The sequence below is a fragment of the Ovis aries genome, chromosome 18 (genome assembly GCF_016772045.2).
Source record: "Ovis aries strain OAR_USU_Benz2616 breed Rambouillet chromosome 18, ARS-UI_Ramb_v3.0, whole genome shotgun sequence".
In the NCBI taxonomy this organism is placed as follows: domain Eukaryota; kingdom Metazoa; phylum Chordata; class Mammalia; order Artiodactyla; family Bovidae; genus Ovis; species Ovis aries.
The window spans coordinates 21,296,278-21,323,193 of record NC_056071.1 but is presented as its reverse complement, the minus strand read 5'-3'; the positions used below and the strand labels follow the sequence as shown (position 1 = coordinate 21,323,193).

Here is a 26,916-nt window from a genome sequence, read left to right as displayed (position 1 = left end):
GGTTGTGATCACATGAGAATAGTGATTAGACACTTAAGCCATTGGTTGCTCCAGTGTCCATCCTTCCTCAGCTGTCTTTCTCAGCCTGTTTAGAAAGTTTTGTGAGCCAGTAATCGACAGATATAAATAATGTGAGGAAAATGCAAAGTGATTGCAAAATGAAATTGCAAGCCTTACAGAAGATAATGAGTTTCATAAAGCTGATTAATGTTGGGGATCTCCTAAATGACTCTGGAAGCTATTGACAGATGAATTTATTTATTTATTTATTAGCTCATTTATTCATGCAGTACCAGGAACTATTTTCTTTTCCCTAAAATTTTATAATCTGAAATTTAATTTTCATAATCTGAAAGTGAACAACTAAATTAGGTTTATACACTGCAGGGGTCAGGACTTATAGGGACTGTGATAAATGAGGAGCTTCCTGTGCCAGAAGCAAATCTCTTTCATCATCATATATGCTCCTTTCTGGGAAGGCCATTTCAGGCCAGGAGTAAAATCATGAAAAGTTGAAACAGCAATAAATATCTAATCCACTAGGACAGAAATAAAGAGATGGCTGCAAGGTTGTTTGCATTTCCAGTGAGTTCTTTGAAGAATTACAACCAGTCTTGGATATGAAGTGACAAAAAGCAATGAACTTCAACAAGGAAACAATCCCCTTTACAGTGCTGGAGTCCATTCCAGCCATATTCTTGTGACCAGACTGTTATGAGAAGTAGCCTTAAGCCATCTCACGCATCCCTTGCAACTTTTCCTGTCATCTGATGTTATCTTTCAGGGGCTTCCCTGGTGACTCAGATGGTAAAGAATCCAGCTGAAATGCAGGAGACCTGGGTTAGATCCCTGGGGCAGGGAGATCCCCTGGAGAAGATTTCCTCATCCCTCTGGGTTCTCAACTCCTCTTTCTGCCCCACACCCAGCCCAGGACCAGGCATCTTCACTGCCACCTTGTCTTCCATGGAATATTCCTCTTCTCTCTTTGTTACCTTCCTCATTCCCTCTCTCCTGGATTTTTGTGGGTCCCTCCTCATTCCTTTTCTTCCATCCTCTCCTCGCCAGGTTTGCAAGGCCCTCCCTGACCTGACCTTGACCTTCCCACCCTTCTCTTTTATATACTCAGTGGCTGTCCATCACCTCCACTCTCAGCCTTCGTTCATATTGCTCTCTCGCTGGGGATGGCCGTTTCCTGTGTCCCTAAAAGGCTGGAGCCCTTTGACCTTTTGGGCCTCCCCCAGTCCTCTTTCCAGACATGGGTATCCACATGCCACCCTTTCCCATGTGTAGGGTACGAAATCCTCAGGGGCTGAATTCACGTCTCACCCATGCATCCCCCACAGCAATACTCAAAACACCATCTGTAGTAGACAGTCAATATATGTTAACTCAGCTGTTTTCACAAAGGTCATTTGTTGGGCCAGAGGTGGGGGTTGCAGTGGGGGGCCTTCTAACGCGGCGACTGTGCTTCTTCTCCCCTTCAGTGGTGTCTTTCCCTGGCCCGCTGAGGGAAGAGAACCTGCTGAACGTCCCCAAGCCACTCCCGAAGCAGCTGTGGGAGACCAAGGAGGTAGGTGGACAGCTGTCCTCATTGTCACTGAATGTTTGCCCTTCAGAGGTCAGTGTCAAATCCCACAGGGGATTTGGGAGAAAAAAAGCAGAGCAGAAGTCTGGCGACAAAGATAGAAGAATATACTAGGGGATGATGGTTCAAATAAAACAAGCATAATTGTATCGAAGGGTTAGCAAAACCATCTCTTAACTTTCTAGTTCCCATATGAATTCCCTCTTTCAGAAAGACTGGTTGGTCCCTCCTATCTCTTTCATATTATAGGAAGTGCTGAAACCCAGTTACAAGTCAGAGGCAGATTTTTCTGTTTTATAGCCAACACCAGCTGCCAGTCACTAGCTTCTGTCCATAATGGCTGGTTCACCAGATAACTCCTTGCTTTAGTGAAACCCATTTGACCTGAGTCACCTGGAAGTCGGAAAGAAGTCCTCTGTTAAACAGTTTCTAAGAGCCTTTGAGTACTTGTCCCTGTCTCCACCCCGGCTCCCTCTCTGTTAACCCACCTGCTATGGAAGAGAGGGGGGTCCCGTGGTACCCAAGTCAGGCTTTCTTCCATACAGAATCTGCCACCTCTGAAAGAAAACAACGTGTCCACCCAGCTCTGAGCCAAAGGAAACCAAATGAACTTTTTGGCCAACCGTATATATATGTGTGTGTGTGTGTATATATATATATATACACACACACATACATACATACATATATGCTAAAAAATAATAATAAAAAAAGGAATGAACCTATTGACTCAGCTCTTCTCCCAGAAACGATTGATGGAGAACTGCAAGTGCGTCAGAGCTGAGTGGGATGAGGGGCACTCCCTGGCGGTTCAGTGCTGCGGTCGTTGCTGCCTGGGCAGGCGTCCTGTGGGCCAGTTTCTTCTGCCACGTCTACCAAAGTCATCATTAACATTAGGGTGGACTGGAAAGGCCTTTTGTAAAAGCAAGGTGTTTTGATATTCAGTCTTCTGGGGGCAAAGAGATGTAAAAGTTCACATACTTAGACACAGGAGAAGCCCACTGTCCTTTTCCACGGGAGGCGCCAGTGGTCTTGGAGGCCTTTGTCAGAGGACAGCTGTGTCTTCCCCACAGAGGGGTCAGAGGCAGCCAGTCTTCTCTGAGCACCAGGGAAGAGGTACTCTCTAGGGAAAGCGGTGTTCATCTCTATCAGTTCTTTTTTTCTCTGCTGTGCTGCATGGCTTGCAGGATCTTAGTTCCCTGACCAGGGATTGAACTCAGGACCAAGGCATTGAAAGCACTGAGTCCTAAGTATTGGACTGCCAGGGAACTCCCCTCATCTCCCCTAGCTGTTACAGATTTGCAGTTCTCCATAAATCACTTCTGTGAGAAGAGGTGAGTCAATAGGTTCATTCTTTTTTTTTTTTTTTAAGCATGTATTAGGTTGACCAAAAAGTTCGTTTGGTTTTCTGTAACATCTTAGGAAAAAAAACCTAAACAAACTTTTTGGCCAACCCAGTATATATTGAGTACCTGTTGCCAGACATTGAGGTGCAGGGATGGGACAATAAACAAAATGAAAATACCCTCAGGGACATCCCTGGTGGTCCAGTGGCTGAGACTGCCCGCTCCCAATGCAGGGCACCCCCGACTTCCATCCCTGGTCAGGGCACTAGGTCCCACGTGCCGCAGCTAAGAGTTCGCAAGCCGCAACTGAAAGGCCCCCCATGCCGCAGCTGGGATTGAAGAGGCCGTGAGCCGTAACTAAGACCCAGCACTGCCAAAGAAATGAAGTAGATTTTAAAAAACAAGGGGAAAAAAGAGAAATCCCCCCCCGCCGCGCCGAGTTAGATTTTACTTGAAATATTTCTTTTCTTCAGATGTTAATTTCCTGTTTCTTCACTCTAGTTCATGTCTCTTTTTTCTCCTGTTCCTCTGAGGCTCGTTAGAAAATGAATGTTTATTTAAAAGCTCTATGGGACGCATATTGGCCTTTTACAAGAAAATAATTCATTTAGAAGAGAATCATCTAGAAGGATCAAATTAAGAAAAATTTATTAGTATCATGCCTCCCTTATGCCTGGAAAAGTCCAGTCAAAACTTAAACTGCTGCTTTGTGAGGATGCTGTTTCTATGCTGGCTCTCCACTCGCACTGACTGGAGCCCCAGGATACCTGCAATGACAGTTTTTAAAAACTTGAATTTGGCTTTACGGTGAGTAAGCCCGGCTTCCTATGTCTCTCCCCAGATCCAGTCCCTGTCTGGGCGCCCTCGATCCTGTGATGTGGGAGGTGGCAGGTAAGAGATGTTCTTTCAGTTCTTGTTTCAGGGCCGTCCTGAAGGTTTTACCGAAAGGAACGTCTCGCTGCTTCATCAGAGAGCACTGAGAAATTTCACACATTACATATAAGTTGAAAGTCAACTGAATTTTCACAAAAACAACAGCTCTCTTTTGGTATGCTCATATTTCATTTGTTCAAAGTAATTATATGACATAACTGCAAAAGTAAAACTGCCATAAATATGTTTGAGAATAATATCACCGACTCTGGGTAAACAAACAACCCCACTGGAGGAAGCCGGGGCCTGCAGGCGTGGAGGGGGCCCACCAGCCTCTCGCCTTTAGAATCCGTGGGCCCCTGGCAACTTGGTGACCCAGAAGTTACCTAAGAGAGTACCGAATGCCACAAAACCATGAACCTCAAAGGGATAGATTCTGTGTTATGTACATTTTATTTTTACCACATTTTTTTAAACTGATGGAAAATGAATAAATAGGAAAGCTTGTGGTATTAAAAGGAGTTTCTGTGGAACAGCTAATTAATGTATTTAGAAGTATACAGCTTCACTCCCTGAAAAATGTGAGAGACAGCTTTCACAGAAAAACATGTGCAGTACTAAGAGATTAAAATGTTCCTGAGGAGACGGGACCAAGGAGGGACGTGGAGACAACAGAGCTGATGAAGCCCGCACACTGACACCCGTGAAGGCGCTCTCACTGAGACACAGGCATGGGGAGGGCCCTCTCTCGCGGTCTTCGCAGAGAGGGCTGAGCCCTGGGGTGCACGGTGGGGTCCTGAGAGCAGGAGGGCAGAGGGAGCCCCAGTGACCCTCAAGGCTGCCCCCCAGGGTTGAAACAAAAACCTCGAAACGGCAGCTCTTCCAAAGCCAAAACCGTGTGGTTTGAAGGCTGGCCTCTTGCACGGTCTAGCTGAGCGCAGGTGCGCTTTCTAGATGGTCTGACAGTCTGCAGAGGAACTCCAGCTATCGTACCTCAGGCCGTCCTTCTTTCTCATCTCCCCTGTAAAGCCTTCACTGTTGTCTAACAGCACTGAGTTCAGGGCCCACCCTCCTGAGCAATGGGAGCGCAGGCATTCTTTTCAGCTAGTTAAATATAAACTCATGCAATGAACAGCCCACTGAGCTGAGATCAGGGTTGACCTCTTGAGAAAGTCAAAATGCCCTCTAGGATGCCCACCTGGTGAGACCATCACGCCTGGGGTATAGGTGGTCCCCACAGCTAGGGCTGAAGATTCTTCTCAAGAATTCATTTTGGCTCAATCCTCAGGCAGATGGGTGATGGAGGCCCCACAGGCCTAAATTACAGAAGGGGCTGTGTACTTTCAACTCCTCATCCCCGCCCCCGAGAGCTTTGAAACCAGGGTTCCTTAGGTGACAAAACTTGGTTCCCTGCTCTTACACTAGGTGTAGGATTCTGTCCCGTGACTTCTGTTCATCTGGTGTTTATTGACCCCCTACTCCTAGGCACTGGAGCAGAGCAGTGAACGAAACAGAACAGGTGCCTGCTCTCAACGAGCTGAGGCTCCTGTGGAGCGAAGTAGGCGAAAACAATCAAGCCAATGAATACAGGTCACGTGTTGGTAAACGCAGTGAGGAAAAAGAAAGCCGAGTAAGGAGAAAGGCGACCGCGGGTGTCTGCAGGAGCCTCTCTGACACGATGGCTGTGACCAGAGTCCAGGATGCAGTGCAGGGAAGGGCAGAGGGAGCAGCAGGAGCTCGCCTGCAGAGCGTGGAGGCAGGTGCAGCCCGACCCGGAGTCAGGCTGAGAGCTGGAGAGCTGTGGACCAGGGAGTACGTCGCCTGCCTTATAGCGGATCCAGGAGGTGGCTCTAGCAGCTGAATTTGGAAGGTTACAGGGTATATTCCTCTCCAGCAGAGGGAGGGGCCTTTGAATGTCGGTGACAGCCTGGGTTGTGTTTGTCATGGTTACTTTCTCCGTCCCTGCTCTGTGCTACCAGATGCGGTTTCTGCCTTCGCCTTTCCTCCCCCCCTCTGAGCACCCAGCCAGAGAGCCCGTTGCCCTCATAGCGAGCAGCTCTGCATTTGCCAGTTTATTTCCTAGTCCTTGGCCCTAACACTGCAACCAGCTGTCTGGAAGACAAGGTGTCCCGTTCAGCTTTTCTACAGTCTAAATCATCCTCCTTCCTCGCCCCAAAAGGACCCCTTTCCTACTTCCCCTTCTCTCTTCAAGCCTCCACAGTGATCCCAGTCCTATTTCACCAAGAAAAGAGAAGCGGCAGGAATGAACGCCCAGCTCCCTCCCGCCCCGCACTCCATGCCTCCCAGCCCCACATGCCATCCTTCCTGGTTTCTAGTCCCCAGGGACCCAACTGGCCGTCTGTTCACACCCGATAGCTTTACCCATGCCCTTGGCCTTTCCGGAAGCCTCTCTCCTGCTTATCCTTCCCGCTTTTGTGTTTTCTACCTTTCCCTATCTACTAGGTCTTCTCTCTGCATTAATCACACTTAAGGATTCTGCACCGAAAAGTACTATCTGACCTTGCGTTCCCTTCTAGTTCCTTCTTCTCACTTCCAGACTTCTCAGCCACACTTTCTGAAAGGCTTTCCCCTCGAGGCTCCCTTACTGCTTGTCTGTTGCTCGGCCCACGGTGGCCTGGCTCCCTCCCACACTGTTCTGACAGAACGTTCCTCGAGAGACATCCCATGACACGTCCTCCCGTGTTACCGAAGCTCAGCATCTACGGCAGAAGTCCTTCTCTTACTCACACCACCTACCCTGTCCCCAGTCTGCTCATGTGCTTCCCTGTTCCCTGTCCTGGTGGGGGTGGTTCCACCCGTCCCCGTGCCAGAAAATCAGGAGTCACCCTTGAGCACTTCCTTAAACACCTCCAGAATTTCTCCATATCTATCCGCCTCCACGCTCTCATTATGTCTTGACTGCTCAGTGGCAGCACTTCTCACCTCTTTGCCTCCAGGCCCCGCTTCTTATATCCTCCCCCAAGTCTGGCCTAAGGATGAGTATGTCTTTCCCGTGCTCTCCACCTTCCCCTGGCTTCTTGTCATCAGTTTAAGCCTCATGTACTTTCTGCCTCCTCCTCCAGGCCCATATCCCATCACATCTCCCCTCCAAACTTGACCTTCCTGTGGCGGCCAAGTTCCTAGTGCCCACAGTGTAGTCACATGCGTCTCTGCTTCGCCCGTGCTGGGAACACTGCCTGCAACGATCTTCCCGTTTGGAGCATCTGAATTCTTGAGCCTTCCAACTCAGCTCTGACATCCGTCAGGAATCTCCCCTCCCCCAACCCTCCAGGCCTTGTACCATCAGGCTCCGTCACTGCACAACTGAATCGGATTATACTGAAAGTTATTTTGTTTATGGTTGCTTCCCTTGCTTTGTCCAAGTCTCTTGAGGCCCTGATGCCAGTGGCCTGCACCTGGAAGGTGCTCCGCTGTGTGTGCTGTGCTGAGTCAGGGTCTTCAATCACATTCACCACCTTCCTCCCATCCTGGCTGAGGGCCCCTCCTCCAGCCACTCTCCTCCTCATCACCCACTCTGTTCTTTTCCTACATCAGACATGGACCGCACAGTCACTTCTAACCGGTTCTCCCCACCTCCCTCTCTGCCCCTGTAAGGAGCTCTCCACACCACAACCACAGGGGCCTCTCTAAACTGTGATTCTCCATCTCACACCTAGGCTCTCTGTCTCCTGCCAGCACTGATCCACACTCTCCAGAACAGCCTGTCCTCACGCCCTTGTTTCCTCCCTCGCCCGCTCATCTGCCCCCGCTTCCGCACTCTGCCTAGCGCCCTGGCCGTGCCATGCTGCCTGCTGTTCCATGAGCACAGGGTCACACGCTTCGCCAGGCCCTTCCTCCCTAACTGTCCGCACAACCACGACTCCTGCTTCTGCGTTCCCAGTGACACTCATATCAGTCCTGGACCAGCAAGCTTCCTGCCATACTGCAGTCATTTGCCTTACCTGTCTGTCTCCAGCCTGTCAGTGAACGCTAAGAGCAGTGCCCCCACCCAGCCCTGGGCTCAGTGGCCCCTCCCCGGGCCCACACTTCAGAGGGTTCCACTCCCGTGGAGTAAGGAGTCCAAGGGGCTAAGGGGATGTGGGGAGTGGCCAGACCTGGGTCCCTGGGCTGGGGAAGACACAGGCCTGATCTGCGGTGCAGGACAGGGCTGGGGAGGTAGGGAGTGGACTGCGGGCTGGGGCCGCCTCTCTGCATGTTCTAGCACAGAGCTCCAAGGAGTGGGAGAATTCTAAACTTGAATCTGGCCTTCCAGGCTATTATAAAGGTACAATCTGTCAAGATGGAAACATAGAAGATAGTTCATTTAAAGATTTATTGATTTGATTTATAACTTTAAAAAATTTAAACAATTGGCCTGCGGGGCCCCCGTCTGTACTCCTGCTCACGCTGCACACGCCCTGCTCATTCATCATCCTCCCACCAGCACTCAGCCTAGTGCCTGGGCTCAGAGCAGCCGCGCCACAGATCCTGACAAAGGAACGGTCACATCTCTTTCTCACTTGAAAGTTTATGGAAACTGTTAATGGAAAATGTATGCTTTGGAAGGTATCTGGCTGATACAGGAGATCCTTTTTGTGGGGGGAGGGAAAGATAATTTAGAAATGTAACCAAAAGAATTGAATAAATGCAGAGCAGCGTCTCATATCTTATACAGTGCTTGACAATTTTCAAAGTACTTTCGCATCAATAATCTAACCTTCTGTACAGTGAAGTAAACCAGCTATATGTGTATCCCCTCCCTCCTGGACATCCTTGTACAGTGGAGAGTAACGCAACATTGTAAAGCAGCTGCATTCCAGGGGGGAAAATGCTGACAAAGGAAAACAGTAAAAGCACACACATGCAGCTAATCTTGTCTTAGAAAAGACTCCTGTAACGCGGGCATAGATGACATCCTTAGTCTAGCATTACAGGTAAGCAGATCACACTCTCAGAATGAGGAAGAGGCAGTCTCCACGAGGACTTGGATCTTTGGTACCCACGGCTTTTATTGAACAAGGAAAGGTATCATACACATCCTATTCCCCAGCAGCCAAATGCATTTTAGAAAGTAATACTTAACCCTTCTTTTTTTCAGCACTTTCCCACACAATGGTCAAAACATGGGCCTCTCCCCCTTCCTGGGAACCCTGAACACTGGGGGGTCGTTGCCAGATCTAACCAACCTGCACTACTCGGCACCACTGCCAGCCTCCTTGGACACCAGTGACCACCTCTTTGGGAGTATGAGTGTGGGGAACAGCGTGGGCAGCCTTCCCGCTGCCATGACTCACCTCGGCATCAGGGGCTCTTCTGGTAAGTGGTCCCTGCTCCATCGGGACCATGCCTGTGTCCCCTGGTGGCTCAGCCATTGGTGGTCCCTGGCCGGGTGGCATGTTAGTAAATCATAGAGTGAGAATGACTGTGTCTGAGTTAGAGATAATAACCCACTGGGCTTCGCAGGTGGCCCTGGTGGTAAAGAATCCACCTGCCAATACAGGAGATGCAAGAGAAGCGAGTTCAGTCTCTGGGTCGGGAAGATCCCCTGGAGGAGGGAATGGCAACCCACTCCAGTATTCTTGCCTGGATACCATAGATAGTACCATGGATAGAGGATCCTGGTGGTCTACAGTCCATGGAGTCACAAAGAGTCGGACACGACTGAGTGACTGAGCAGGCATGCACACAGCCCACTAGCTCAGGTACCTCTCAACTCTGCTGGCATTTCACTTAGGTGGTTCTCTTTCTGCTGAGTTTGGTGAGCTCTGGGGCAGCTCAGTGAGACCTCATTCTTTTTTGTTGTTCTGTTTTCTTTTGGGTCGGGGGCAGAGTTGACTGTACCACACGGCATATGGGGTCTTAGCCCCCTGCATTAGGAGCATGGAGTCTTAACCACTGGACCACCAGGAAAGTCCAAAACCTCATTCTTCATTGTCTTCTCCAGCCCACATGCCCCAGGGACTTGGAGAATAAGATTTGAGAGTCAAGAAATAAGTGTCCATTCTATTCTGTGTTAGCTGTGGTCCTTTATCAACATGATGATATTTAATAATTGCAGATATCTCTTTAGATTCCTCCAACTTCCCAATGGATTGCAAAAGAGAATATTTTGAATTTTAGAAAATTGTGGGTACAAGGAAAATATCTATCCTTAATAGATATGTATATTAAGTATAAATCTGCCATAGTTCAAAACTACTGGATCAAATTTTCAGAAGTGCTTAAAGGTGCTTTAGCTTTACTAAAAAGCTGCTCATGAGGTGACTTGGCTATTACCATAGGAGTTCAAGTCCCTGTCACTCAGACCACATGTTGAAACATGACTGCATTTGCTTGAACCCTGACAGACGCTCTTGTCAATGTCTGGGGCAGGTAGTATAGCCTCCAGCCACAAGGGTCCCAAGAATGGTGGCATAGCCCATCTCCTTTAGAAAGATCCCCAGCAATGGTCTGTCACTGGGGAAAGTGCTTGCTCTTTCCGCTCTGGGTTCAACAAGACGTGTCTATGCAGATCTGAACTCACTACTCAAATGAGGGTAGGCTGCTTCATCATGGTCCTCTGGAAGTTTCTCTGTTGATTACAGTGACGCTACCATTATGCCTTTAATATATAATTTTAGGTTTGAAGAATTGACTTAAGAGACCACCTCTATTTTGGGGTCTCTGGGAGTCTTTGGGATCTCTAGGGTCTTTGAGTTATCCTGTTGCTTTACTTATGTGACCTTGGTGACGTCTCTGAACAAGGTTATCTGAGGTCACGTGAATCCAGCAGCACTGGCGCTTAGCCCCCTTGGGTCTTGGGGAAGCTGGCATTCTCCAGTACAGCCTTGGACGTTGCTTCAGCTGAAAATCCTGTGTTTAATTGCTGGCTGTTATTTTCCTCAAACAAGCATTGTATTATCGAGGATATGTCACAACCAGTGCTTAAGTTCTTAGAGTTTCTCTGCACTCCTTAAAAATGCATGGTATGAAAGATTGCACATATACTTTTTAAGATGTGTGTGCTTTCTTTCTGCATGACTGAGTTTTAAAAAAATGTCTAAATTCATATCTTTAGCTCTAATTTTCATTCTTATTCGAGCCAGCCACATCTCTGACTTTTCCATGGTGAGTTAGGTAGGGGGATAACTACTTAGAGTTTTGTCAGAGACGTCTTTCCTACCTTTTCAAAATCAATTGTGTGTGGGTGTGGGTGTGTGTGTGTTAGTGCTCAATCATGTCCGACTCTTTGCTACCCTATGGACTGTAGCCCATCAGGCTCCTCTCTCCATGGAATTCTGCAGGTAAGAATACTGGAGTGAGTTGCTATGCCCTCCTCCAGGTGACCTTCCCAACCCAGGTATTGAACCTGAGTTCTGCATTGCAGGCAGATTCTTTACCATCTGAGCCACCAGGGAAGTCCTCAGATCACTTACTGGCTAAAAAGCCTTGGTCATTTATGCATTCCATAATTTTCATCTAATACTTAACTTTTTATCGATGTGAAACAACACAGAGTTTTGCTCACCCCAGCTGTGGGCACAAGAAGGTGGGCTGGGCTCTGAAACACAGGGGTCACCCGCGGAGATGCACTGCAGGGCTAGCATTCATTCACGGAATGAAGGCACTCTGCCAGGCCCTGGGCCAGGTGCCAAAGATCCAGCGGGGCAGAGAACAGGCTCCCTGGCCTCCTGGAGCTTGTGTCCTTGCAGCATGTGTTATGGAAATGCCTTTCCCAAACTCTCTTGCTCTTGCTAAAATTCACTCCCCTCCCCTTAAAACAAAGCACCAACAAGGTGTCCTTTTCACTACACTGGAGGAGACAGTGATGAACCGCTTTTCAGGAGCCAGAAAAACAAAGAGAAGGGAAACCCTGGTAGAGGGTCCCTACCTGTGACTTGGTGCTGGGCTCAGGGTGTTTAAAGAGCCCCTCTGAGGCAGCCTGCCCTCCACATCGAGAGCCACGACACCCAGTGAAGGCAACCGAGGGTCCTGGCTGGTTGCCAGGGACAAGGCACTGGGGGCCCCAAACATAATGGGTTGTGCGGCCTTGGGATCTGTTCTTGGACTGGAGCGGAGGAACTGGACAGTCACCTCTGCTGCCGCCTGCACCAGTTCTTGCTCTCCCAGTGGTGGTTTACATGATCTAATTCTCGAGAAAAATCTATTCTCATCCTTTTTTAAAAAGCTTTTTATTTTGTACTGGGGTAGAGCTGATTAACAATGTTGTGTGATAGTTTCAGGTGAACAGCAAAGATACTCAGCCATACATATGCATGTACCCACTCTCCCCCAAACCCCCCTCCCATCAAGGCCACCACGTAATGCTGAGCAGAGTTCCCCGTGCTGTACAGTAGGTCCTTGTCGAAACCATTCTCATCAGAATGGCGTCGTCCCTCTTAGTGTGAGTGCCTCTTCTCCTTGCCCTTGATACCACTTTTTTCCCCTTTGGCTTAAACAGCAAACATTTATTTCTCACAGTTCCAGAAGTTTGGCAATCCAAGATTAATGTGTCTGTGCAGAGCCCTTCCTGGTTCATAGGTCCCTATATATATATTTTTTTTTTTAGTCGGACCATAAGTGCTTTACAACATTCTGTTTGTTTCTGCTGTACAACCTTGGTACCTTTTCCAGCAGGAGAGTTGCCCAGAGCTCCTTCTCACACGAAATCATCATCAAGTACAAATAGGAAGTTGAGTTTTTTCTTCACTGTTTGGGAAACAGATGATTTGGTCGGTGACTATGGGGTGTACATTGCAAACGTTCTGTCTTCCAGGTCTCCAGAGCTCTCGGAGCAACCCCTCCATCCAGGCCACGCTCAACAAGACAGTCGTCTCCTCCTCCCTGAACAGCCGCCCGGAGGCCTCCGGTCCCAGCGCCTCTGCCCTCCACCCCTCTCTCCGCCTCTTCTCGCTCAGCAACCCGTCCCTCTCCACCACCAGCCTGAGCGGCCCCTCCCGGCGCAGGCAGCCGCCCGTCAGCCCCCTCACGCTGTCGCCCGGCCCGGAAGCGCATCAAGGTTTCAGCCGGCAGCTCTCTTCAACCAGCCCCTTGAATCCGTATCCTGCCTCACAGGTAAAAAGCAGGCGAACTGACAGTGAAGCAGACCGAAGCAGATGGGAACTGAACCCGGTCCTCACTCTAAGCGCGGGTCACGAGGTCTCGGATGCAGTCAGTTCCCACTTCTGTGCAAAATCTCATCATTCCTAATGCACTGCTGCTGCCGAGTCGCTTCAGTCGTGTCCGACTGCCCCCAGGCTCCCCCGCCCCTGCGCTAAGGGTTTCCTGAGAGCAGAGCTGTTCTGTCGCTTTGTTGTTGCTGTTTAGTCGCTCCGACGCGTCCGACCCTTTTGTAACACCATGGACTGTAGCCCACCAGGCTCCTCTGTCCATGGGGTTCTCCAGGCAAGGATACTGCAGTGGGTTGCCATTTCCTACTCCAGGGGATCTTCCCAACCTACCGATCAAACCCATATCTCCTGTGCTGGCAGGTGGATTCTTTACCTCTGAGCCATCAGGGAAGCTCATGTGTTGATTACTCTTAAGCAGACACTGAACAGTTTGCAGTACTCTCAGGAAGTTGGAAATGGAGGAAAGGGTTAGGTGTGGAGCGTGAAACCCAGTTATGTCTGAAATACAAGGGAAGCCAGGTTGGGGTTTTAAATTTGGTGTCGAAAATCATTAATTGACTCTCTGAGCACTGTAAGCCACAGAGAAAGCTGAGGAAGACATTGAAATACCCTCCTGAAGCTTCCATATTGAATTAGACCTCTTCCCTAATTACACTGACAGATTTAAGAACAGTCCTTCTCTTGTTGATTAAATACTTAGGTACAATAGGGTCATATCTCTATAAAAGGACCCGGATGAGTCTGTTTAGAAAGAGGTACACTTTGAAGTCACAAGCCTGTTACAGAAATTTAGGGTGGAAACGTCATCTTTTTTGACTTGTTGACTTTGTTTCTGTTCTAAGGTTTCAGAGTGGTTTTTCAGAGTCATCAGTGAACATGTTTTTAACCTGTTGGTCACTCCCTAGATATATTATCACATCACTTACTCACCACTTCACTCTAAGTGAGTAATGATTTAGCAAGAAGTTGACAGAACACAACAGAAATTAGCAGATCCAGTTATTAGTCACTCTTTACCAATTATTAGCTATGGAATCTTTATCATATGAGTAATCCCTTTCAGGAGGCAGTAAGAGAGTATTTCATAATTGTTTTTTAATGGTTCCTTCATGTTATTGGATTGCCTTTAATTTATTTTTCAAGATTATTTTATAGAGGCTTCTCTGGTGGTTCAGTGGTAAAGAATCTGCCTGCGGTGCAGAAGACCGCCTGCAATGCAGGAGACAACAGTTCAATCCCTGGGTCAGGAAGATTCCCTGGAGAAGGATAGCAACTCACTCCAGTGTTCTTGCCTAGAGAATCCCAGGCACAGAGGACCCTGAAGGGCTACAGTCCATGGGGTCACAAAGAGTCGGACACGACTTAGCGACTAAACCACCACCACAAGCTTATTTTACAGGACATAAAAACACCGTCTAGCTATATTTTAAGGAGACCGTAGAGATAAACAGCACTCTTTTTCAGATATTTTCATTTTTGTCTGCTAAATATTTAAAAATTAAAACAAAAAAAACCCGATGTTATTTGTGCACCTAATTTAAAAGGTCAAATAGTTCTGAAGGGCCTGTTATGAAGTAACAGCTGTCTTCCAGGCCCCACCAGCCACGTTCCTCACTGCCTGGAGGAGGCTACTTCCGGCGTCTAGCTGCTCTTCGGTGTAACCGTGTTGCTTCGTGCTAGTTTTATTCTAGGTTTTTAGCTTCAGGTGTTCTCTGAGGACATCCTCCTGTGGAAGCCCAGGGCTTAGCTCTCTTTCAACCCTCCCAGGCCCCTCCCTCCCTGCTTCCCACGTTCTCCTGCTCACTCCCCTCATCTTCACAGTGTGGTTTATTCCATTTAGTTTTGCATAGAACAGTACTCAGTGTTTAGTGTTTTCATGGTTGTAACCGTGTAATCAGAGTTGAACCATGTAGCTTGGTATGAAATAACAAAATGAGGATCTTTTTCTCCTGGGAGTTAATGTCTTGTGTTTTTCTCACTGTGGTTTTCTCTGTATGTCTTTCTCTGTATTTCTATTCAATCTCAAACTCTCAGCATCGGGTAGATCTCCTTCTGATATATTAAACACGAGCCCTCCAGTAGCTTTCCAAGAAAGAGTACATGCGGCGTGGCTTGACTTCATTGTGTCCTCATTCTCCCCACCGTTTAACTAATAATTGGCTAAGTATAGAATTCAAATGTGAAATAATTTTCTCTTGAAGTTTTGAAGGTATTAATCTGTCACCTTTTAGTTTCTAGAGTTGCTACTGAGAAATCCAGTGCCATTCTGATTCCTGAAGTGAATGAAGTGAAAGTGTTAGCTGTGTCCAACTCTTTATGACCCCATGGACTGTATAGCCCGCCAGGCTCCTCTGTCCATGGGGATTCTCCAGGCAAGAAGACTGGAGTGGGTTGCGATGCCCTCCTTCAGGGGATCTTCCCAACCCAGGGACTGAACCCACATCTCTTATGTCTCCTGAATTGGCAGGCGGATTCTTTACCATCTGAGCCACCAGGGTACCCCCTCTGTTACTTAATACTTGAAATTAAATCTCCCTTTTTTCCTTGCGAGGTTTGCAGGATCTTCTTTTTTCCCCCCTTAGTGTTCTAAAACTTCAAAATAATGTGGCCTGATATGAGTCTGACTATCTGGTTGGTTTCTTCAGTCTGGAAACTCACCTCCTTCGTTTCTGAGAAATTTTCCTGAATTATTTCTTTGACAGTTTCTTCCCTTCAGTTTTCTCTGTTCTCTCTTGAATGTATGAATGTTAGACATCCTGTACTTTCCCTCTAGCATTCCTTATTTTTTTCCTCTTTCTTTTCTCTCTCTCTCTTTTTCCTCTGCTTTCTGGAAGAGTTTCTTAACATTATCTTCCACCCTTCTGTTGAGGTTTTCATTTCTGCTCTCATCCTTTTAAATTGCCAAGACATTTTTTGTTCTTGTTCTCTGAATGTTCCTTTTTTCAAAGCATCATATTTATCCCATGGATGCCTTATCATCTTTGATGTCTCTGAGGTTTTTAGTGATAATTTTTGTTCCAGTTTCTTTTTATTTTCTTTGAACAGATATTTTCCAAATTGCATAGAAGCAGCAAACATGATATAATGAATCCTCCTATGCCCATCATCCAGCCTCAACAGTCATCAACATTTTTTTTAAAAGAAGTAGCCAGGTCTTAGTTGCAGGAACCTGGGCTCCCCGCATTGGGAGTGCCTTAGCCACTGGACCACCAGGGAAGTCCTCGACATTTTCATACTCTTGTTTTATCTGTATCCCCTCTCTAAAAAAGTGTGTATAGAGGTACATATTATAAATAAGTATGTATTTCTAAAAGATAAGGATTTTTTAATCACCCTAAATATTATATTGATAGTTCTTTTTCATGACAGCTTCTTCCTACATAAATTTCCCCAGGTTTGTTTTCTCAGTTTGTCTGCCTGGGTCTCTGACTTACATCCAGACACATTCCTCATGATCTGGTGATCCTTGGCGTCCTGCTCATATCTAGCAATAGGACACAGACACATGCACACAAACTGACTGGACGCTCAGTGTAGGTGGGTGGGCTTGTTGAGTACACGCTTCACTGTAGGCAGATCCAGCTCAGCCCGTTCCCTGGGGACCCTCTGGTATTGTAAGTTGGATTGTCTCCCAGGCTGGTCAGATTCCCAAAGGATGCTCTCCTGATCTTGTGCCTGGCCTGGGCCTGGGCCCAGCACTGTGGGAACTGAGCTGAGAGAGAAGTGGAAGCTCAAGGGGCCACAGTGAGCTTTTTTTTTTTTTGCTTTCTCAGAAGCCCTGAATTTTCAGCAGTGCCTCACCTTCTAGGGTCTGGTGCAGCCAGTCCAGAGACCCCGGGGCCATACTCCCTCCAGAGTGCCGCCTTCAGCCTCCCTCCAGGCATGGGCTCTGGAGCCCACTGCTGCCTGCCAGCCTCTCCAGATTTAGCTTTGTCTTCTCCCCTGCTGTCCCCCCTTCCCCCCCACCCCCACCCGCAGGGACTCTGCAATGGAACCAGACCGCCTCCCTGCTGCCAGCCCTGCATTTGGTTCCCTCAGGTCTGCTCAGCCAGCTACTGCGTGTCCATCTGCTTTTCATTTTCCAAACTTCATTGCCATTTTCTTCCTTTTCATTATCTTCATCCTCGTGTTGTTTATCTTCATTTTAGCATTATTTACGATGGTTTTCATTTTGTTTATAATGTTTATTGTTGTTTAACATTGTTTTAGGGTTTCAGTGGGGTTTGGGGAGACAGCAGAGCTAAGTGCTTTTTTTCAGTCTTCTATTTTTAACCAGAAGTTATGGCTGTTAAAAAAAAAAAAAACCAAACAAGCATGATTTTCACTGAGAAAACTGAGACAAAACTGGTTAAATTGGCTGCATTTTGCTTTGTTTGTTTTTGAAGACAATAGAAATTGTCACTGAATGGAAAATGCTTTGTGGGGAAGTGACATTTGAAGTACACTTTGCAGGAACAGAGTAGCTTTCTCAGAGCACAGTGTAGACTGCCAGGGCAAGGAGAATATCAGGCTTTTTCCTCACTTTGACATTTCCTAATTGTAAAGGGGGGCTTCCCTGGTAGCTCAGCAGTTAAAGAATCTGCCTGCCGAGCAGGAGACTCAGGTTGAATCCCTGGCTCAGGAAGATCCCCTGGAGAAGGAGATGGCAACCCCCTCCAGTATTCTTGCCTGGGAAATCCCCTGGACAGAGAAGCCTGGTGGGCTACAGTCCCTGGGGGTCACAAAGAGTCTGACACAACGTAATAACTAAGCAGCAACAGCATCCATGAAGGACTGACCACTAGCAGCTCAGAAGCTGAGTAGTTAGTGGCTTTGTTTTTTAGATGGTGTCCTCGGAGCGAAGCCCGCTCTCCTTCCTGCCCACAGAAGCTCAAGCCCAAGTGTCCCCCCCGCCCCCTTACCCCGCAGCCCACGACCTGCCCCAGCCTCTGCTGCAGCAGCCCCATGCCCAGGAGCCGCCTGCCCAGCAGCCCCAGGCGGCCTCATCGCTGTCCCAGTCGGACTTCCCGCTCCTCACAGCCCAGGTGAGTCCCACCCGGAGCCCCAGGCAGGAGGGGACACTCATGCCACCCCGAGTTCCAAGCTAAATGGTTCCTTCCTTGTTCCCTGAAGGGCTCATCTTTGACCAGCTTCTTCCCAGATGTAAGCTTTGACCAGCAGTCCATGAGGCCAGGTCCAGCCTTTACTCAGCAGGTGAGTGATCCCCCGGGCCTGCCTCGTCCCCAGAGCAGGAACTGTCACCGTCAGGCTGCTCTGCGCGGGAAACCCACACTCAGCAGGCTTGGTCGGTACCGCACTTCTCCGACCTCAGATGCACTCAATGGCCGGGTAGCCTGCCATTGACCTGAGCCCTAGCTGCTGGTGCCGGCTGCCTTAGTTCATTGTCAGGCGTCAGCGGAGGACCTTTTGGAACACGTGGTAGAAGACTTGTGATGACATTCTAGCCATAGAATTATAGACGCGCTCATGCTGGAGGGAACCTAGCAATCCACGGGTCTATCATAATGAGGCGACAAGGAGCAGGCAAGGGCTTTGCCTCGGCCCGAGTTGCTGTGTGTGGCTTCCTGGGAGCCCATCCTGGCCAGGCAGGGGTCCTTCCTGAAGGTTCTTTCATGCAGCCATTTTCTTTTGCTTTTTAGTTTCTCCCTAATAACACAGACTCCCTAATAGCTTCCCTGATGGCTCAGAGGTTAAAGCGTCTGCCTCCAATGTGGGAGACCCGGGTTCAATCCCTGGGTCGGGAAGGTCCCCTGGAGAAGGAAATGGTAACCCACTCCAGTATTCTTGCCTGGAGAATCCCACGGACGGAGAAGCCTGGTAGGCTAGAGTCCACGGGGTTGCAAAGAGTCGGACACAACTGAGCAACTTCCCTTACTTAATAACACAGACAATCTTTTATATCCCTAGATTTTATGTTGTTGTTTAGCTACTAGGTTGTGTCCGACTCTTTGCAACCCCATGGACTGCAGCATGCTGGCCTCCCCTATTCTTTACTGTCTCCCGGAGTTTACTCAAACTCATGTCCATCAAGTAGGTGATGCCATCCAACCATCTCATCCTCTGTCACCCCCTTCTCCTTTTGCCTCAATCTCTCCCAGCATCAGGGTCTTTTCCAATGAGTTGGCTCTTCGCATGAGGTGGCCAAAGTATTGGAGCTTCGGCTTCAGTATCAGTCCTTCCAGTGAATATTTGGTGTTTATTTCCTTTAAGATTTTATAGTATTCAATAATTATGGTTTGGGCTCCAGGATATATTACAGAGAGAAGGAAGAGCACTTTCCAGAACTTAACAAAAACAGTAAAACAAATAAAGACAGATGTTTCCTGTGTAGGCCATGGGGAGTGGTGAGAACCAATAGTCTCTGCCGCCTGATTTTCTAGAGAAGCCATGTGAGTCTAGGTGAGTCAGTGTCTTTCTGAAAAGTGATGGAAACTCCTACTTTTGAAAGATTTTTTAATGGTTTAAAAATTAACTTCAGGAATGGCACCTAAAATAGCCCCAGTTCTGAGCTGTCCTTATCAAGGCTTTTTGCAGAGAGAGGCATGCTTGCATTCCTCCCTCTGAGTGAGAGAAGGAGATGGGGCTACTGTCTCATTTCTTTAGAAAGCAAAGAGGAAAAGAGCCCATCGCTTCCTTGGTTATAGACAGAGCCTTTGAAGGGTTCCCACCAATGGTAGTTTCCAGAACCCTCAGTGTGCTGAGGAGGGAGGTGGCTGTGACCGGTGGGCCCGCAGAAACCGCAGCCAGTGGCATTATCCAGGATGGTGTAGAGCGCCAGGCAGTGTGCAGACAGGGACACATCACCCACAGCGTGGCCCTTGGACCCCTCCTTTACTGCAGCCCACCCTCTACCCAAGCAGAATGTTCTGTGTGGGCTGTCATAGCAGAGAAGGCGTATGGCAGCTCCAATGGCTGGTTTTGCTTGGGGGGCACACAGCACGGTCCTTCCCAGGGAAGCAGAGACCGTCCCTCACACAGTGACCTCTGGTGCCTCCAGGTGCCCCTGGTGCAACAAGGTCCCCGAGAACCACAAGACTCCTTTCATTTGAGACCAAACCTGTATTCCAACTGCGGGAATTTCCCAAACACCGTCCTGACAGGTGAGTGTGGGCCACCTCCCAGCTGCTTCTTTCACGTCACTGTTTCTCCAGATACTGCTGTAAGACAGTTTAGACAACATGACACTATATAAAGCCAAAAAATAAAAGCCCTGCAGCTCAGCTTTACCTTGTTGAGATGTGGGAGTCCAGCCCCAGAGACTGTGAGGCAGCAGGGAAGGGCCTGGCAACCCAAGCCTTTTTCCGACCTGCTTAGTTTCCAGTGACTGACAACTATTCAGAGGGAGAAAACCTGCAAAACTGGGACTTGTGGAACTGACTGCAAAGAACACAGATTCCAGAGCAGGACTGTGGGACATGGGTGATGACTGTCCTGGTGGGCGAGATGGCAGGGGGTTGTCACCAGTTGTGTCCTGAATGACCTGACCCCCACACCTTCTAATCTGCACTGTTCTCCCTTCTCACTGCTCTTTCCAGAAGACTCAAGCACCAGCCTATTCAAAGACCTCAGCAGTGCACTGGCAGGCATGCCCGAGGTCAACCTAAGCATGGACACTCCGTTCCCACTGGAGGAAGAGCTCCAGATCGAACCGCTGAGCCTGGACGGACTCAACATGTTAAGCGATTCCAGCATGGGCCTGCTTGACCCTTCTGTAGAAGAGACATTTCGAGCTGACCGACTGTGAGGTGATCAGAATGGGACAGGAGGACGTATTTCTGAAACAGCTAAAACAGAACGGAATAGAACCAGCTCCACCCCTGGGCGTTACTTATCTCGGGCTTCTAACCTGGAAGGAGCCCAATTCCTCGGCTTCCAGCTCTCAGATGAGGTCCCATCTCAGTCGCCGTGGCCTTCTCTCAACCACAGGGCTGGGCGCCACCCCTCAGGCCGGCAGCACAGGCCCTGTCGCTGCAAGCCTGCTGCTTTGGCGCTTCTGGTGACTCGGTCGTCCTCGCACCCATAACATCTGTTATTGACCATCTAGCCGGTCGATGAGTAAGAGAAAATGTGTGCCGAGAGGCCTCAGCAGCCGTGTGTAATGCTTAGAACCACTGATCTCAGTCGACACTGAAGAAAAGAGCCGGAGCCAGGGCCAGTCAGGGGCTGCAGGCCTCTGGGAGCTGACTCACCTCCAGCGACGGTACCAAGCCCCACAAGGCCTGCCGTGGTCCCGCTGTCTCACCTCGGCACCCCAGGCAGCCGTGGGATGTCCAGGGCAGCGTGGAGGGCCAGGACTCCCTGAGAGGCCTCCATTCGAACACAAGGATTTCTGCCGCACGTCCAAGAAGAGACTTGAGTTGAGCAAACTGAATTCTAATTGGTTTTCTCCCAGTTTGTAATCTCTTCTCTGCTGCTGCAGTACCCCTTTTCCTTTGGATGAGAGGAAAAGGAAAACTATTTTATTTTATTCTGTCACTGAAAAAAAAAATCAAAATCCCCTGGTAATGGATGAGCCTGAAGAGAACAGGGCTTCTACTCCGTGGCTGCGGAAGACAGAGAGGGGGCTGTGTGTAGGTATCTTACAGGCACACAATGTCCTCTAGACAAGCTACAAACCATCTAGGCCTCCCTGTCTACAGACTGGCCAGGAGGAGCAGCTGGGGGTCTGGACCAGCACCACCCCCCAACCCAGCAATTGTGCAGCAGCAGAGGGAAGCTGGTTCTCTGTGGAAAGGGCGTGTTCCTGTCACCCCACTAGACCGTAAGCTCCTTGAGGGCAGAGACTGTGCCTTACCCATCACCAAACCCCTAGCACCCAACAAGTGCCTGGCACTGAACAGGTGCCGCCGACCTGTGCGTCGAATGCACTCACGCGTGAATGAGCAGATGGATGCAAGAATGAATGACTCTGCCTCGCTAGGAGGCAGCCTAATCTTTCACTGACCCTCTTCCTCACCAAAGCTCAGAGCTTCCGCTTTTCTAACACTTGTGCCTGTGGTTAAGTGAAGCGTACACTTTAAGATGCTTTTAACACTAGGTGACCAAGTCCATGCTTAGGCCACATGCCCTGTCCTCCTCAAGGCTACGGACGTGGGTGGACACTGTCTTGTGAGTGCACCTAGGGTGGCTAAGCAAGCTGGGGCCTCCCCCATACTGGGACCTCAGGGGTCCCGGCCATCACAAACATCTTCCCTCTCAGACCCGTGTTTTGCTCTCGATTGCATTAAGAGATTCACCCTCTGAGGCTGAAGAAATAGTGTATGGCAAAACAAAGGCCTAATTTACAGAACTATCATTAGGCATCAGTAGTTTAGCACAAAATGGTATTACTATATTTCCACCTGCCTCCTCTAATTCAGTCTGTGCCAGCCCCTGACCAGAAACCCCAATGGGTGGGCTTAAAAGCCATCAGGGGAGGAGTCTGGGCAAAGGGGCCTCACGTGGGCCTGGGAAGGCAGCCTAGAGTGGACAGACACACTGAAGGAGGGATAAAGATGCTAGAGCCAGACAGACAGCTTCTTTCCAGGGGACACCAGGCACGTTGCTGAAGGGTCCAGATTGCTCCCACCTAAAGAAGCAAGGCGGCATCGTGTGGGCCTGAACCTGACACATGTCCCTGGTGGCAGGAAGGGTCTGTCATGGGGTCCTTGGGCTGTTGGCCTCTCCAGACCTTCTCCTATTTCCTTCTGTCTTCAGGGGGCTCCCCTCCCTCCAATCTTTCAAGTAACCCCAATGGTGCACTGATCCATCTCCACTGCAGAGCCCAGGTCTTGGTCTTCCCGCGTCACATTCGCTCTGAACACCCCCGCTCTTGAATTAGAAAGACCAGAGCCCTCCCTGCCTGAGCTCTGGCTCAGGAAGAGGCTGTGGGCCTCCCCTTCAAAGCCTTATTCGCAGGTAGACTTCCAGATCTCAGTGACTTTTTGTGAAAGAAAATGGCCTTTCATTGCACACAGCACCCCAGCGTGCTGAAAGAGCCAGATGCTGCCTGCCTCTCGTGTGTCAGAGACTCCCTGAGATCTGAACTAGCCTCTCAGACAAGGGGGAGTGCTGATGTCATGAGAGGGTTTTTTTTTTTTTTTTTTTTTTAATGGAGATTCTAGGATAGTCTGCTCTCTACACAGTGCCTTACCTGTGGTGATCACTGGTATCAGGGTCCCAACTCTCTCTGGCTGCACAGCAGCCCAGCCGTACAGGCAGAGATCCCGAGACCTGCAGGACCAAGTGTGCTCCCCCTGGGCATTCACCGAGGACTTGTAGAAATGGAGGCTCCTGGGAAAAGTGACTTATTTGGGGGGAGGGTAACGATGACAGTAAGGTTTAGCACTGAATCCAGTTTGTCCTTAGGTCCATCCATCCCCTCTCTTCCTGTGAAAAGGTTTTGGACATTATACAACCCACCTTGCTTACCCAGTGTCAAGGACACCCATGGACAGGGCTCGCCCTGACCTCCTCACCGCTGCCTTTGGTCCTCAGCATCTGAAATGGCTGCAGATTTCAGAGTAAACTATTTTTCAATATTTAGTTTTTCACAAGAAATCGATGGTTGTACTCCTCTCATTTACTAGCAGTTAAACAGCATAGAACTAAAAACCTATCTGTGTTTCTGTTTTTCTCGCCCTTCTATACGGTTGTGGTTTTTAGGACATAAGGTGTCAGGAGAACCTTGGTTATGTCTAGATCAACATGAATCCTCCACTGTCCTGTCTCATTTCTCCTAAGTCTACTGTATATTACCTGAGCTGAAATGTATATCCCAGTCCATTTGCATAGTTGAAGACACTTCCTACTCTGACCCTCGTCGTCTCTTCTGATTCACGCACGGACGGTCTGGTCCCAAGCGTGTTTCTTCCACTGCTTTGTGATGGAAACATCACAGCAAAACTAATCAGACCTCCCACCAGTATCCTAGTCCACATGCCCCTCGTCAAACAATATTTAAAGATTGGAAATTTGTATAAGATAGCTTCCAAGTTTTATAATGCATTGTTTTACATCTTTCGTAATTAAAAGCAGCACAATAAGGTTGTATGTGCGTCTGGTGTCTTCCTTGGCCTCCAGTGAGATAAACCAGTGGTGAGCCCTTCTCAGTCAGTGCAGCCCAAAGTCAGAGATTTCTGGTCCATGGCTGAGCAGAGCCTGCACTGGCCCGCTTCTCTTACTATGTGCTGTGGCGCCCTGTCCTGGGAGAAGTCCAGAAGGAAGTAGAGGCACATGTGTACCCAGGACAGAGGCATCATTGTAGGGGCTCAGCATTCTGATCCGTCTTCTGAGGTTCAAGCCACTGATGTACCTCCCCCAGCCTCTGCTGCAGGTACTGGTCTTTAGCTCTTTCAATCCTAAAGGAAATCAATCCTGAATATTCATTGGAAGGACAGATGCTGAAGCTGAAACTCCAATACTTTGGCAACCTGATGCAAAGAGCCGACTCATTGGAAAAGACCCTGATGTTGGGAAAGATTGAGGGGAGGGGGAGAAAAGGGGTGACAGAGGATGAGACGGTTGGATGGCATCACTGGCTAGATGGACATGAGTTCGAGCAGACTCCAGGAGATGGTGAAGGACAGGGAAGGCTGGTGTGCTGCAGCCCGTGGGGTTGCGAAAAGTTGGACACAACTGAGTGACTCAGCAACAACAACCCATTTCACCAAGGACTTGGGTTCCGCTTTCTACCCTCAACCCGCTCCCCCTGTCCCAGCAGGGTTCAGAGCATTGACCCCTCCAAACAAACAGCCTCAGCTGCCCCCAGAGACCCAGAGGCTCGTCAGAAAGATGACTCTTCTGAAATCTTACTCAGAAATCCCACCTCTGACCCCGACTTCCTGAGCCACCATTTCTACCCCAGTCCCCACAGAGCCTGTCATCTGACCCCACTGACTTCTGTCCCATGTCCCTCCTCTCAGTCTGCCTGTCCCCTCTTCATTCCCCGGCTGAGCCCACCAACTCAGAGGTCTTCAGGACACACTCGCCAGCCCTCCTCCTGCTCTGACCCCGGCGTTTCTCAGTAGCTGCACACTGCCCCTAAACTCCCTCCCTCTTCTGCCTCCAGACCTCTGCTCTCATCAGGGCCCTTCTCTCCACAAAAGCGGAAATTCCAGGTTTCCTTCAGAGGGCAGCTCCCTCGGCATCCCGGCTGCCCCCACACCATCCTTTCTCCTGGAAAACTTGCCTAAATCAGTACCCATCCGTACCTCCTCCCCTCTGCCTTACCTAGTTCTCGATTTTCACGTGTGATTTATCTGTGCTTCCTCCAAGGATTCCTGGTCCTCCCCAGGCCTCATCCGCTCCAGCAGCTTTTCACCCTCAGCCCGATGACAGTCTATGCGTGTTTAGTTCCTCAGTTGTGTCTGACAACACCAAGGACTGTAGCCCACCAGGCTCCTCCATCCATGGGGTTCTCCAGGCAAGAATGCCGGAGTGGGTTGCCATTCTCTTCTCCAGGGGATCTTTCCGACCCAGGGCTTGAACCTGGGTCTCCTGCATTGCAGGCAGATTCCTAAATATCTGCGGCATAGTCTCCTCCTTGCTAAAGGCCAACAGTGAAACAACACTCTCAAATCTGACTTCTCCAACCACAACCTCTCTCTGGAAGAGCTGCTCGCGCTCAGCTCTGGTCTCAACTTCTCTGGCCAGTCCAGTCCCTGTCCTCCGTGGCCCTTCCCTGACATTTGAGCCCTGTGGCCACTCCTGTTCCCCTCCTAGGTACTCTCTCTGGCTCCAGTAAATCCTTCTCTTGTTCTCTCAGGGCACATCCTCCACTACCATCTCTTTTTTCAGAACCACTGTCCCCAGGCCATCACCTCCAAGCTGATGGCCCCTGACATCCAGCCTCCCATCCCCCTTCCTGTTAGCTCAGGCTCACCTGCGCTCCATCCCATGTGCCTGCCGCACAGCCCTTCATAGCTCTGTGTACACTGGCGAGCATTCCTCATCACACTCGACACTGGCCGTCCCCATACAACTCTCAGCTCTGTGAGGACAGGGACCTTGCCTTCTACTTGAATTCTGTATCGCTGGTGCCTGGCATGTAGGAGGTGCTCAATAAATATTTTCGAACTGCTGACTTTTGCCCGCCCTCTCAGATTACAGACCACACAGCCCTTCTCCTCCTCCCCTCAAATCCAGCCTGAGTCATTCTCTCTCTCCTTAGCCTGACACCATCTTCTCATCCGGCTCCCTCCTCATCTCTGGCCCATGAAGCAGCCTCTACCTCCCCTTAGAAATTAGCAGAGTAGGGACTTCCCAGGTGGTCCAGGAGTGAGGACTCTGAACTCCCAGTGCAGGATGCCCGGGTTCGATCCCTGGTCAGGGAACTAAGATCTCACTTGCCACATGATGCGGTCAAAATAAAGAGATTTTTTTTAAAGAAAAAAAAAAAATTAGTGACAGATTTTACTCTTATGTTTTTGTGCCCCAGGGTTCTTAAACAATAAGTACCCCCCTTCCCAGTTTTATAGCATTGTAGGGGTTCATTGTGTAATGAATTCATAATGAGAGCACTTAAAATCATGCCCTGCACATCATAAACACTCAATAAATGTCAATTATTATAGTATTTGTTGCACGGATACACTGTCATTTTAAAAAAAAGGATTCACAAATCTTTAGAAGTACTGAATCTGTATAGGGCTTGCTTTGAAACACCAAATCTTACGGTCTTAAGTTGGTCCTACTTAGGTCCTGTTTGCCAAATGAGCGCTTTACTATTTGCAAGCATGGAAAAGCCAGTTATATATATGGGACTGTGTCCCCCTGTGGACACTAGATGGAGCCGAGACACAAGAGTAGCTGTTAGGACCCAGAAACAGCCCCTAGCGCCCCCTGACCCTCTCCTCCAATTTCACCTTTAGACGGGTAGACGGCAGTGTGCTTAGCAGGTAATCCTGCGACGGCAGCGTGTAAGTCTGTCGAGTGACCGCTCAGACCCTGCACGTCACACGTCCCCGAAGCAGGCCAAGAGTGGCTTCTTGGGTTTATGGGTGAGGAAGGAGGCCCAGATGGC

General features: G+C 49.2%; 1 protein-coding gene and 1 long non-coding RNA gene across 4 annotated transcripts in view; one reads left to right on the top strand and one right to left on the bottom strand.

The window, feature by feature from the left end:
• CRTC3 (CREB regulated transcription coactivator 3) overlaps positions 1 to 23,943 on the top strand; it is a 97,316-nt gene extending 73,373 nt beyond the window's left edge. For 2 of the 3 annotated variants that reach the window (XM_012098491.5, XM_015101898.3), the window contains exons 8-15: positions 1,485 to 1,570; positions 3,773 to 3,822; positions 8,903 to 9,120; positions 12,560 to 12,858; positions 17,738 to 17,938; positions 18,027 to 18,107; positions 19,912 to 20,014; positions 20,450 to 23,943. In XM_012098491.5, the coding sequence (XP_011953881.2) occupies positions 1,485 to 1,570; positions 3,773 to 3,822; positions 8,903 to 9,120; positions 12,560 to 12,858; positions 17,738 to 17,938; positions 18,027 to 18,107; positions 19,912 to 20,014; positions 20,450 to 20,658 (1,247 nt within the window). In that variant the 3' untranslated portion in view covers positions 20,659 to 23,943. The remainder of the gene's footprint in view (positions 1 to 1,484; positions 1,571 to 3,772; positions 3,823 to 8,902; positions 9,121 to 12,559; positions 12,859 to 17,737; positions 17,939 to 18,026; positions 18,108 to 19,911; positions 20,015 to 20,449) is intronic. The other variant, XM_027957084.2, reaches the window with a different exon arrangement.
• On the bottom strand, positions 22,977 to 26,239 carry LOC121817080 (uncharacterized). Its single transcript, XR_009597207.1, has 2 exons — positions 25,777 to 26,239; positions 22,977 to 24,358 (listed from the first exon to the last, which is right to left on the bottom strand). It is a non-coding gene; the product is annotated as an uncharacterized LOC121817080 (long non-coding RNA).
• Positions 26,240 to 26,916: the final 677 nt, after the last annotated feature.